Source organism: Magallana gigas, chromosome 9, assembly GCF_963853765.1.
Source record: "Magallana gigas chromosome 9, xbMagGiga1.1, whole genome shotgun sequence".
NCBI classification, from domain to species: Eukaryota; Metazoa; Mollusca; class Bivalvia; order Ostreida; family Ostreidae; genus Magallana; species Magallana gigas.
The window spans coordinates 27,631,467-27,644,775 of NC_088861.1; the positions used below are offsets into that span (position 1 = coordinate 27,631,467).

The 13,309-nt window shown below is 35.2% G+C and overlaps 1 protein-coding gene across 1 annotated transcript; it reads right to left on the reverse strand.

The window, feature by feature from the left end:
* Positions 1–1,180: 1,180 nt before the first annotated feature.
* LOC105328373 (membrane progestin receptor beta) lies at positions 1,181–3,629 on the reverse strand. The gene is made up of 2 exons (XM_011429222.4): positions 3,526–3,629; positions 1,181–2,248 (listed from the first exon to the last, which is right to left on the reverse strand). Exon 2 carries the CDS (start codon positions 2,237–2,239, stop codon positions 1,199–1,201), a length of 1,041 nt encoding a protein of 346 aa, XP_011427524.3. The 5' UTR covers positions 2,240–2,248; positions 3,526–3,629; the 3' UTR covers positions 1,181–1,198.
* Between the last annotated feature and the right edge of the window lie 9,680 nt (positions 3,630–13,309).

The window sequence follows — 13,309 nt, forward strand, 5'->3', positions numbered from 1 at the left end:
ATCATGGCCCCCTGGGGAAGAGTGGGCCCACAATGGGGGGGGGGGATAAATTCTTACATAGGAATATCAAGAGAAAATCTTTAAAAATATTCTTCTCTAAAACTATTAATCCAGTGTAAAACCATTAATGTAGATTCAGGTTTATTCAAATTATTGTCCTTTGGGGTAGGGTGGGGCAACAATGAGGAGATCAGGTTTTACATATCAAGTATATATAGAGAGAAACTTTTAAAATCTTATCAAAAATATAGAAACTAAAGATACAATAAGGAAAATCTTAAAATCTTCTTGAAAAGCTTTCAGCCTAAATAGCTGAAACTTGTGTGAAAGTACGTCAAGTTTTGCAGATTAAAGCTTGTCAAACCAAGGCTACAAAGGGAGGGGGGGGGGGTGGTTATATACAAATAGAGAAAAATCTTCTTGCAAATACTAAAAAAAGGGCACGATATTTACCATAAAATTGTGGATAAAAGTCGGTTTATTATTTTACTTTTTGTGCAAGATCTACTGTACCTAATTGTCAACTTGAAGATATATTGATTTTGATACTGTAATGCTGATTTGATCAGAGTTGTGGCTATTGTTGCGCAGGTGAGCCATGTGGCTCTTGGGCCTCTTGTTGCTTAATATTTTAAAAATCGCAAATACCTGTAGGGCCTTTGTGCACAAACTGGGTTCGTCAACTAGAATTTGAAAATCCAGTTTTTCTGCCTTTTTTTTAAATGGCCCCTCTACCGTTTAGGTTTCAATAGACAACCAAAATTAGAACGTCTACGGTGATTTTGCATTACAAACAACGTGGAAGTAGCCCAGATGAAAATGTAAAAAAAAAAAATTGATATATATCCCGAGTACTTCCGAAAGGAGGAAATATGTAGACAAGTCCCATCTTAATCCCCGTAATATATTTGTTTTTGTTCATGTTAATTTCTCTGAGTAAAAATAGTTGAAGTGTCAATGAAAAAATCTAAGAGTTTCGTTCTTGTATTGATCTCAGTTGTACTTCGATTGTGTATTACAGTGAAAACTCGTTAATTGAAAAGTGACGGAAACTGAGTAACCTGGGACAAAGTATAATATCTACATGGATATTGGTATAATTTGTGGAAAATCCCAAGACGATGCGATTTACAGATCGCTAGAGAGTACTCTCAATATAAAAAAAAAAAAAGAAACGCAAGAAAGTAGAATATTTTATTTAATTGCCTTTAGAATCATTATGTGTTTGCACTGCTAAATCCGTTTTAACCCTTTTGACAACAAATGGACGGAGAATAAATAATATACATACAATTAGAACAAAATAAGAAAGCATTGCCACACTAATGGCGACCGGATCAGGCGCCATATTAGGCGTGGTATAGTGACGAACATCCCGTATTATGACGTCAAACTGCAACAACGTCCCTATTGTGCATAGCACGTGAAAAATTTGGTGGCCTTGTCCGATTATATCAACCTTTCCGGGAACGAGTTTGTCTGGTAAATGACTGGAGAAAAAGAAAACCGACGCTGTTATGAAGCCTACCACGTAACTATGGTGATTCAGCGACGTCAGCTGACAGGTGGGATGGCGAAAACAGTTAACATATCTAGGAAGCACAAGAGAAAAAACAAGAATGGTCTGAGTTCCAAACGAAAACAGCTGCCATAACTTCCTGCGGAAAGGGTAAGGTCGTGAGTACCTAAGTTTGGCAATACAACAACAAAGGCATCCGGCGGCGCTCATTAGCACCACGGAAGGGAGGTAATAAGCACCCAGAACGTCAGTATAAGGGTGATGGCAGCTAGCATGAAAGACGTAGATGCTACAGCCCAGCGTGTAAAAGCCGATGCCTGCGTAGTCCACCTGGAAACAAAGGTAGTGAGTCTCGGCCGACTTGGAGTGGAAAGTGTGCGCCATGGTGCTACAGAATGTATAGGCTAGACAACAGAGGCTGAAAGCCGTCAGGACGGAGTGGAATGCAGGATCAAAGGAAGGTTCGGCCGACAGACTAAGCCACCGGTAAAGGACCAAGAGAAAGGCTAGAAGGTGGGTCCAGATATTGACGGTCTCATTGTGAATCTGAAAGACACTGGCGAGATAGTACAGAAGTCCATGCCCAGATGGGCGATATCCGGTTAGGATGCCCGGCTCCCGGTAGAGGGCGTTTACTTGGTGGTAAGATAAGGTGGGCTGGGATTTGAGTGGCGTCTGCAGGTATGTCCGCAAAAGATAAATAAGATCTCTCTTTCCCATCTGCACTGCCTATGAAAAATAAAGGCTGTTTGTGAATAAAAAATAACATTTTTATTGAGTGATGAAAGTAGTAAGTTAACCTAATATTATCCTTCACAAACATGCTACATGTCTATTTTAATTTAATTTGTCTAACAGAGTATCGTCATTAACTGGTACCTGCTGTGAAACCTGAATATTTGACATGGACAGTATTAATTTGTTCATACTGTAGAATGAATGCCTATTACGTGTAAGACAAGTAGATTGTATTTATTAACTGTTTTATGTTCTAATACCTTCGCAATAAAAAAAATACATCTAACATTTATCGCATGATATTTTCTATTTTTGTAAAATTACGTTTTGCTTATATATTTAAAGATTTTATTTAAGAAATACTTGTTCCTTATTTATATAAATTAAAACTAATATTTAAGTGTCTTTGACATGTTTCACTCGAAAAAAAATTGCACATTCATTTAGAATTATTCTAAAGCTCCAAAATATCTTATTAACAGCCTATACAATTTTTTTTTCACTTTCTTTGATAAAATACAAAAGGATCATATCCATGATTAAATGCTGCTAACAGGTTTTCTTATTTGTGAAATTATGGTGTGTTTTTTTTTCAATAAACTTTATCGATGCATCATAAAATATATTAGTGAGTCGAGCCTCCTTAAGTTGTTATTTGTACAAAAAATCCAGGTGCGAATGCAGATTTTTTTTTTTTTTGGGGGGGGGGAGGTACAATTGGAGAGGTTTGTAATTGTTTATTTTTTTTTCTTATAATTTCAAAGTTGTTCTAAAATATCTGAAGCAAGTAAAGGTAGGAAAGGGGGTTTCTGGATCCCACCCCTGAACCCTTCTAGATTCTGCATGGCATGAAATCCAAATTAACCCCTTGCCTTATCCTGATCAAAACTGTTTCCGGGAACACGAATATTAGCTTAAAATTTCATTCTACTAAACTAACATTACTTGCATAATACAAATAAGCTGTTTTCTTTGTTTGTTTTTTTTTGTTGTTTTTTTTTTGTGGGTTTTTTTTTTAAAACTTTTATTCAGAGTAGAAAAAAAACCTCATGTTTTTATGTTGACAACAGGCTGTCGTACGGATACCCCACGTGCAGATCCGTACACAGGTAAACACTAAATACTTGTTTAAAATGTACATGCAGGTATCGGGATATCTGTGATATTGTGTATGTTGTATAGATATGAAATAAATACAAATAGCTGCCATGTATACCTTATCAGTATCTAGAGTTTCACAAGTTATAGATAAAAAATTTAATACTTACCCTGGCAATATCTGGCCCAGTGTGTCCGCTCCCTGGTTACTGTACACAAACGGATCGTTTACCAAACAGTTCGTCATGATTCAGTAATTCGGCACATATGTAAAACGCTCTTGGTTTTTAAATGCAGTAACCCCCTTTAAATTCACATAGAATCTCGATCCTTTATGCTTTTTTATGCCGTACTATCAATATGCAATTGAGTCAACTCAAATTACAAATGCCTGTAATTAACCTTTATTTTAAGGGGATAAATAACTCACAGATTATCATTGACAGGTATTGATTGGTTTTTTTAATACCGAAAAGTATTTTGTACGGTACCAATGACGTTATTAACAATAGGCTTAAGGGCCACATCGCTCACCTTTACTCTCATCAAATTAGAATTACAGTATCAAAATCAAAATATCTTGACCACTAAGTACAGTAGATCTTGCTGCCGATACTTATATATCCACATATATTTATGGTACATATGTAAATACCAAGCCCCTCTTGTTGGTGTACACGTGAGAAGTTTTTTTATGATCGGCTTCGACCGATCACTGTTGTGTCCATATGAGGCATCCGGCAAATGCTTCCACGTGCGCACACATTCCGCTTGCATAATATTAAGAAGTTCTTATAAAACCTGAATCTTTGGTTTAGTATTTATATAAAATTTTACTCAGTTTTATATCAATTCATTTACCTTAAGAGATGCAAACATACATTAAATACAGTTCGACCTGTTAATTCAAGAATGCACATTTTGTCTCACTCGTAAGAATTTCGATCGAAAGATTCATTTAATAATGCAGTTGACCTCGATGAACTGACCTCGATCATAAGAAGATGCTCCATGAACTGACCTCGATCTATTGATGTTGCATAATAGTAGCTAGGAAAACGGCTTGATTTATAAACAAGGTTACGTTAAAATGCGACCTCAATAGCAAGTTATGATGGCCTTCAATGTTTTTCAGTCGCATTAAATTATTTTAATTACAACTCTTTCATTGTATACGTGTTAATGCTCTTTGAAGAGCCCTACCTAGTATTCTGAAGAAGAAGATACATTAACATTTGATAACGTTACATTAAAAATATAAAACTAGACAAGGAGTTTACGAACGGCTTTCCCCAAATTTATTTCAAAATTAAATTTGTTGACGGTTTATAATGATGAAATTATGGTGTACAGATTCAAAATATTCAATATTTCGTAAAAATACAGTATTTTTTAATTATTTTACATTAAACTGATCATGTTGATTGCTTCTAGCTATTTATAGATCATTGTTGCCGATCATTCCTTTAAATTGAATGCTTGTCTCTATTCCTACATGTATATACCCCCTCTCACTTTGTGGCCCCACTTTTCTCCAGAGAACCTTGGTTTGATCAAACTTTAATCTGTTATTGCTTTTTGGACTTAAAACTTTCCCATGACATATTTAAAGATTTTCTGTATATATTCTTATGTTAAAATTCACATTGTAGCCCCGCCCTACCCCCGGGGACTATGATTTAACCAAACTTGAATCTACACTATTTTAGGGAGCCTTCACAAAAGTTTGAGCTTTTCTGACCTATTTGTTTTTTAGAAGAAAAAATTCATCCCCCATTTTGGGCCCACTCTACCCCTAGGGACTATTATTTAAACAAACTTGCATCTACATTATCTGAGAATGCTTCCACTCTAATTTGAGCTTTTCTGGCCTAATCGTTTTTGATAAGAAGATTTCTACAGATTTTCTCTTTATATTCCTATGTCAAAATTCATCCCCCAATTGTGGCTCAACCTTCCCTTGGGCACCATGATTTAAACAAACCTGAATTTATATTATCTGAGGATGTTGCAACTTAAATTTGAGCTTTCCTCGCTTAATATTTTTTTAGAAGAAGATTTTTTAAGATTTTCTCTGTGTATTCTTATGTTAAAATTCACACCCCCATTGTGGCCCCACCCTACCCTCGAGGATCATGATTTGAAAAAAAAAACCTTGAATCTACACTACCTGGGGATCACTCCACACAAGTTTAAGCTTTTCTGGCCAAATAGTTTTTGAGCAGAAGGTTTTTAAAGGTTTTCTCTGTACATTCTTGTGTAAAAATGCATCCCCCATTTTAGACCCTCCCTACCCCTAGGGACCATGATTTGAACAAACTTGAATCTACAATACCTGGGGATGCTTCCATACAAGTTTTCTGGCTAATATTTTTTAGGAGGAGATTTTTTGAAAATACAAACACATTTACAATAATTCTAAATTATCTCCTCTTTAAGGAGGATATGGCCCAACTTGATTCCCCTTCACCAAGTGATTCTTTGTGCCAAGGTTGATTGAAATCTGCCCAGTGTTTCTGGAGAAGAAGATGGAAATGTGAAAAGTTTACAAAAACGACAACGAAGACGACAGACAACGCACACATTTTGATCAGAAAAGCTTACTTGAGCTTTCAGCTCAGATGCACTAATGCTATTGATAATACATATTTTGTGAAAGGTAACGCGGGGGTCTATTCCTCGTATGAGACATAAAATTACCATTATGTCGGTCGATTATTCATTAATATTAATTTCGAACCAATAACAATCAAAATTGAATCCATATAAAAACAAACACAAACCACAACAAAAACAAAAATTTATTAAATAAAATTTAATGATAAATAAACAGAGTCAGGGGGAAAATCCGAGATTGGGCATGATGAAGTCTGTCTCGTATTCATTAAAAAAAAAGATAATGGAATTTAGTTTTACACTTATTTGCATCTTTTGTTATTTTTCCAAGTTTATTCAGATTTCATAATGATTCGGCGTCAGTATAACAACTTATTAATGGTAACCATGTATAACCATTGCTCGAAAGAAAATTGCACTTTATCATTTTTAATAGATAGGAAATTGAGACTAAATAAATTATCAACGTAATTACTTCCAAAATAATTTCTTAATTACATGTACATTTAAAAAAAAAATTAAATTGCTGAATTGTAAATTTTGTAATTTTAAAAGTAAGTAAATAAGTAACAATTCATGCATTTATTTTAAACGTTAGTGGTTACGTTGTGATAGTCTCATGCATGATTCTTAAAACACTGAAAGACACACTATACTATGTATTTAGCATATGTGCTCCTGATTTTCCACAGTCTAATTTATTTTTCTGTTTTATCTGATAATAGAGTAGCTAATTATTCAGAAATCCGTTTACCAGTTAAGAGGTGTGAAATTTCTAGACTGGGTAATGGATTTGTACCCTTTAAGAAAAGAAATTTAGAAAAAATTCGGAGACAGTACATACTAAAAATGGACAAAATATCTCAAGAGGTCGTCGAGGTGGTCGGACGTGTTTTGAGTAGCTCCCGGGTCGGAGCTAGTTTACCTTTCCTGTCGGCTGTGGAGTTTTATTTTCCATATCTACATTCCTCTTAAGTGAGTATTATTGATTTGGCTGGTGCTAACATTGATATTTAAGTGTAATGGGGCAACATAAACACAAAAAAAGGAAAAGAAAAAGTAAAACTTCCGACAGTAGTGAGAATGGCGGCAGTGAGCAATGTTCACAGGTGCCCGATCAGGAAAGCCATGACTCGTCTATGTTAAGCAGCATCATCAGTGTGGCCAGCAACGTTCTTTACGGGACACCGATACTTACTAAACCAAACGTAGCCAATAAAACGGATCACCTGGGACCCACCACCTCGACACCAAAGACTCAAGCGGCTACAAAACCTAGTGGGGATATTATTTCTCAGTTAAATGAACAGAATGATAAACTCGATAAGATTATGCAAAAGTTAGTTAAATTAGATCAAATCGATCATATTGAAGAAAAACTGGAAAAAGTGAGTGAGACTGTTGCAAAGTTCAATAACAGGATCAGTGATGTTGAAAGAAAGCTAACGGAAAACTCGGCGGCGGTGAGTGCAATCTCAGCGAGAGTTGAAAAGCTAGAAGACCAGGGGGTGAACACCGATCACGAGAGAGACCTGAAGAGACACGAGAAAACAATAGAGTCGCTATGTAAAAGTCTAGACAGTATGAGACGGGATTATAGAGCTCTCGAAGCATCGATTACCGATTTACAGTGTCGTTCAATGAAGATGAACCTCATTTTTACTGGCATCGGAGGGGAGACCAAGGATGAGGATACGGAAGATAAGCTTCGCGCCTTTCTGTATTATGAGCTAGGCATCGACGAGCATATTCAATTCGGAAACGTCCACCGGTTTGGCAGATACGTCCGCGGTCAAGATAGACCGATTGTTGCCCGATTTCTCTACCAAAAAGACTTAATCGCTGTCAGGAGTAGGTCGCACAGGTTGCGCAATACGGGCTACGGAATCCGAGAACAGTATCCCACCTCTATTGAGAGGCGTCGGAGGGAGCTATACCCCGCGATGCGGTATCATAGGAGCCGTGGCGACAATGTGAAGATGGTTCGAGATACGCTTTACGTCAACGGTCAGCGTTACGACCCCGAGACAGAGCCTACAGAGGATCCAACGTATTTTGGAAGTCACGTTGTGCCTGCGCCACCGATCGGCAATATGGACAAGGGTACACCTCAACCCATGGAAGGCGAGGACCAGTTAATCGCGCAAGGTAGTACTGACGCGCCGACACCCACCCAGAGCTAGGGGGACGCTGAGGATAGACCACCGCTCCGAATCGTGTCATGGAACGTGAACAGAGGTCTGGAAAAGAAGTTAGGTGAACATGAGTTTTGTAAACTTCTTTCCTCGTATGACATTGTATTTTTATCAGAGTGTTGGGTAAACAGTGAGTCTACTTTAGACCTGTCTCATCTTACCCAAGGTTATGCGTCCTTTATGTACCCACGTACCAGAGGCAAAGGGGGTGGAATGGTAATTCTGGTAAGAGACGAACTACTAGCTCACTTTTCAGTTTGTAAATATGTTGGTGACAGTATGGTATGGGTAAACTTGTCAGGTATATATAAAAATGACGTTTATATTTGTTTTGTTTACATTGCACATGAAAACAGTGTATTCTATACTACTTATGATATTGACCTTTTTGACACTCTATTATGCGATATTGCGAAGTACAGTGATATGGGTGTTATCATATTAGCTGGAGATTTTAATAGTCGTGTGGGTGAATCAAAAGATTATGTTGAATATGATATTTTGGCTAACAATTTGTTAAATAACATGCCTGCATTCTTGTCATATGATAAGGATTATACTTGTTCACGTAGATCGGAAGACAAACATGTCAATAATTTTGGTCGTAAATTACTCGAATTATGTCGAGCCTCTGGTCTTAGAATATGTAATGGCAGGGTTTCCTGGGACATGCGGGGCAAATATACATTTTTTAATCATTTAGGTTCGAGTGTCATAGATTATGTTTTAGTTGGTAAGGATGATTTTGATGCCATCGAGAGTTTTACTGTTAAAGATTTTAATGAATGGTCAGACCACGCTCCAGTTGAAGTGTGTATTCATAATGTTAAAAACTACCAACGCTATGACAATCATAACATTTTCTGTAGTAATGTAACGGCAGGCAGTGTGTACAGATGGAATGAGGAAGCTTTTGAGTCCATAAAATCTATCTTACACAGTAAAGTGTCTGATTTTTACAGTCTTTTTGAAAAAATGGACTGTGGGATCCTTAGTATAGATCAGGTTGTAAATAATTTCACTAGTATATTAAACAGTGTTTTTATGCCTTTTTGTAGTGTACCCAACTTTTTAGGTGGTTCGTCTATTGACATTAACTCTTCCAGTAGTAATAAGCCATGGTTCGATGACAAGTGTAAAGAACTCCGTAAAGTTTATAAAAGCTCCTTACGTATTTTTAATTGGGAAAGGTCTGTTCAAAATCGTATCACTTTATGTGAAAACAAACGTTTCTACAAAAAGCATGTACTTAGAACTAGAAATAGGTTTGTCAGACACGAAGGTAATAAACTCAACTATTTAAGAAAGCACAATCCAAAACAGTTTTACAAGATTTTCAAGAAAAGAAAAACAATTAAAAGCTCTTTAGATTTAGATGCTTTTTATCAATATTTTAAGAGTGTTTGTAATGTAGATGAAAATATTGTAGACATTGAAAGTCCATTTTTTGAGCAGAGGAGTATTGATACTGTTTTAGTGAATTAGATAAAGCCATAGATGAGGAGGAATTACTTTCAGTATTAAAAAAATTAAAATGTGGTAAAGCTGCCGGAACAGATCACCTGTTAAATGAATATTTTGTTAAATTTAAAGAGTTTTTTTTACCAGTTTTAGTTAGACTTTTTAATAAAATTTTGGATGCAGGTACTTTCCCAAGGAGCTGGTCTATAGGTGTAATAATTCCACTTCTTAAAAAAGGTAACACCAATGATGTTAACAATTACAGGGGAATAACTCTTGTTAGTAATCTGGCAAAAATATTTACCACAGTGTTGAACTATAGATTACTTCGTTGGTCTGACGACAATGGTATCATAAGCGATGCGCAGTTTGGGTTTAAGCCAGGTCATAGTACCACAGATGCCATTTTTGCACTTACTAGTTTAGTATCTTTATATTTGAAAAAGAAAAAGAAACTAGAGCAAAGCTCGTTGCAAAGCAACGAGTGGGTCTTCCGGTGGTGTCGAGAGTAAAGATAGAAGTTCCTGTAAGAAGCAGAGTTTTAAAACCAACTACAAAGAAAATAAAAAAAATATTTTTAAAAAATCGAATAATTCTTAGTACGACTTAACAATGTCTTATTGATTTCAAAAACGAATTAATAAAAATCTTCACAATTTCTAGAACGACTTAATAAAACAAGTCCCGAATGTCTTTAAGTACGAATTAACAATTTCCGAATTATTTTAGGTACGAGTTAATTTAACTTTTAACATAACACTATTTTCTTAACCAAGAACGTGGAATCAAAATTTCCGGAAAACTCAAGTAGCCCTTCTGGCCCCAAATTTGAGGGGTCAGCCCCTTTTTCTTGATATCAAATAAAAGGTCTCGCTAATATAAACATTTTGTTCTACAAATGTTCACGAATGGTTAACCGTTATCGAGATATCTAAACAACTGTATTTTAGGGGCCGACCCTTTAACTCTTTACCGGGGCCACTAACAACAAAATTTATGATATTTATGTTATTATATTGTTCGGAACATTATTTTGAACAACTTTTGTTCTACATCGCTTTTAAAAATATTTCTCCTTTTTTCATATATTAATGATCAAAGTTTTGAATTCTGGCCCCTTGAAAACCCTAGTTACGTAATATATGACTTAGGTATGATACTGTATAGATAAACAGCTGTACAATGAACATTTTTGCTTCTATACTTAATAACAAATTATTGTTCAGTAAAGAGTTCTTGTAAGAAGATTTGAGACCCCTCTTGACCTCTAATTTGAGGGGCCAGCCCCTTTTTCTTGATATCAAATGAAAGGTCTTGCAAATATAAACATATTTTGTTCAACAAGTGTTAACGAAATGTTAACCGTTCTTAGGATATCTTTACAAATATGTTTAAGGGGCCGGCCCTTTATCTCCTAAATGGGGTCATGAACAAAAAAATAAAGGTGGCATATTGTACAGAACATTATTTTAAGCAACTTTTGTTCTACAATGCTTTTCAAAATATTTCTCCTTTTTCATATATTAATGAAATAAATTTTGAATTTCTGGCCCCTTGAAACCCCTAATTACGTAACATATGACTTAAGTATAGTACTGTATAGATAAACAGCCCAATAATGAACATTTTTGCTTCTATAATTAATAACAAATTATAATTCGGTAAAGAGTTATTGTAAGAAGACTTTACAGCCCTCTTGGCCCCTAATTTGAGGGGCCAGCCCCTTTTTCTTGATATCAAACGAAAGCCCGTGTAATTTGAAACAACTTTTGTATTACATGTTTTAACAAAATATTTATACATCAAAAGATATCACAGAAAATGTGCAAAAATTTCATGAAAAAATTTGGTGCCAATTTTCAGGTTCAGGCGAGCTTTGAGGCCTTTACAAATTTTCATCATTGGAAGCATGGGGGTACATCTACATACATTCATCTACAATCCCTGAAAATTTCAAGCTTCTATCTTGATTAGTTTCGGAGGAGATGCGTGGACAAAATGACCCTTAAAAATTTACAAAATCGTCAATATCTGAAACCGGAAGTGACGTCATCATTTAAAAATTTTATAATATGTAGCGCCGTTCATGCTTTATTTGTCCTGAAAATTTTGTGCGAATCAGTTGGATAGTTTTTGAGAAATAGCGCTCCAAAAAAGTCAGAAAAAGAAAAAAAAGAATAACTAGAGCAAAGCTCGTTGCAAAGCAACGAGTGGGTCTTCCGGTAATGTCGAAAGTAAAGCTAGAAGTTCCTGTAAGAAGCAGGGTTCTTAAACAAGAAAACATAAGAAACTAAGACCAAAAAATCGAATTATTCTTGGTACGAGTTAACAAAATCCGAATGATGCCAAGTACGAATTAACAAACCTTATCGATTTCAAGAACGACTTAGCAAATACAAATCCGAATCTGTAAAAGTACGATTTAACAATTATCGAATAATTTTAGGTACGAGTTGATTTAACTCTGAACATAAAACTATTTTCTTAACCAAGAATGTGGAATCAAATTTCCGGAAAAAAATCAATTGTTAAACTCCTATATTTCTGTATTGCATCGTCCGATTTAAGAACGGATTTCAGTTTTGAATTATGAATAATAAGCTCGTATTTTCTGCTTTATTATTAATAACTAATTGTCGCTTAAAAATAAGTTATTATGAAAAGACTTTGTAGCCCTTTTGGCTCTTTATTTGAGGGGCTGGCCCCTTTTTCTTGATATCAAATGAATGGTCTCGAAAAACAAACAAATTTTTTTTCAACAAGTATTCACGAATTGCTAACCGTTTTAGAGATATCCGAACAACTCTGTTTTAGGGGCCCACCCTTTAACTCTTTACTGGGGCCACCAACAAATTTTTTTTAGATTTCATATCATTAATAACATTATTTTGAGCAACTTTTGTTCTACAATACTTTTCAAAATATTTCTCATTTTCTAGATATTAATGATCAAAGTTTTTTACTTCTGGCCCCTTGAAACCCCTAATTACGTAACATATGACTTAGGTATGGTACTGTATAGATAAACAGCTGTACAATAAACATGTTTGCTTCTATAATTGATAATAAATTATTTTTCAGTAAAGAGTTATTTTAAAAAGACTTTAGAGCCCTCTTGGCCCCTAATTTGAGGGGCCAACCCTTATTTCTTGATATCAAATAAAAGGTCTTGTAAATATAAACACATTTTGTTCAACAAGTGTTCGGAAATTGTTGACCGTTCTAAAGATATCTGAACAAATGTGTTTTAGGGGCCGACCCTTAAAATCCTTACTGGGGCCACCAACAAAAATTATTTAGGTAGCATATTGTTAAAAACATTATTCTAAGCATTTTTAGTTCTACAATGCTTTTCAAAATATTTCTCCTTTTCTAGATATTAAAGATCAAAATTTTAGACTTCTGGCCCCTTGAAACCCATAATTACGTAACATATGACTTAGGTTTGGTACTTTGTAGATAAACAGATGTACAATGAACACTTTTGGTTCTATGATCGATTACAAATTATTTTTCAGTAAAGAGTTATTGCAAAAATACTTTTGAGCCCTTTTGGCCCCTAATTTGAGGGGCCAGCCCCTTTTTCTTGAAATCAAACAAAAGTCCTAGTTAATCTAAACAACTTTTGCATTACATGTCTTAACAAAATATTTACACATTAAAAGCTAGGGCCGAAAATGTG

Coding starts and splice junctions, on each gene's coding strand:
- LOC105328373 (XM_011429222.4), bottom strand. CDS start 2,239: ATGGGAAAGAGAGATCTTATTTATCTTTTGCGGACATACCTGCAGACG.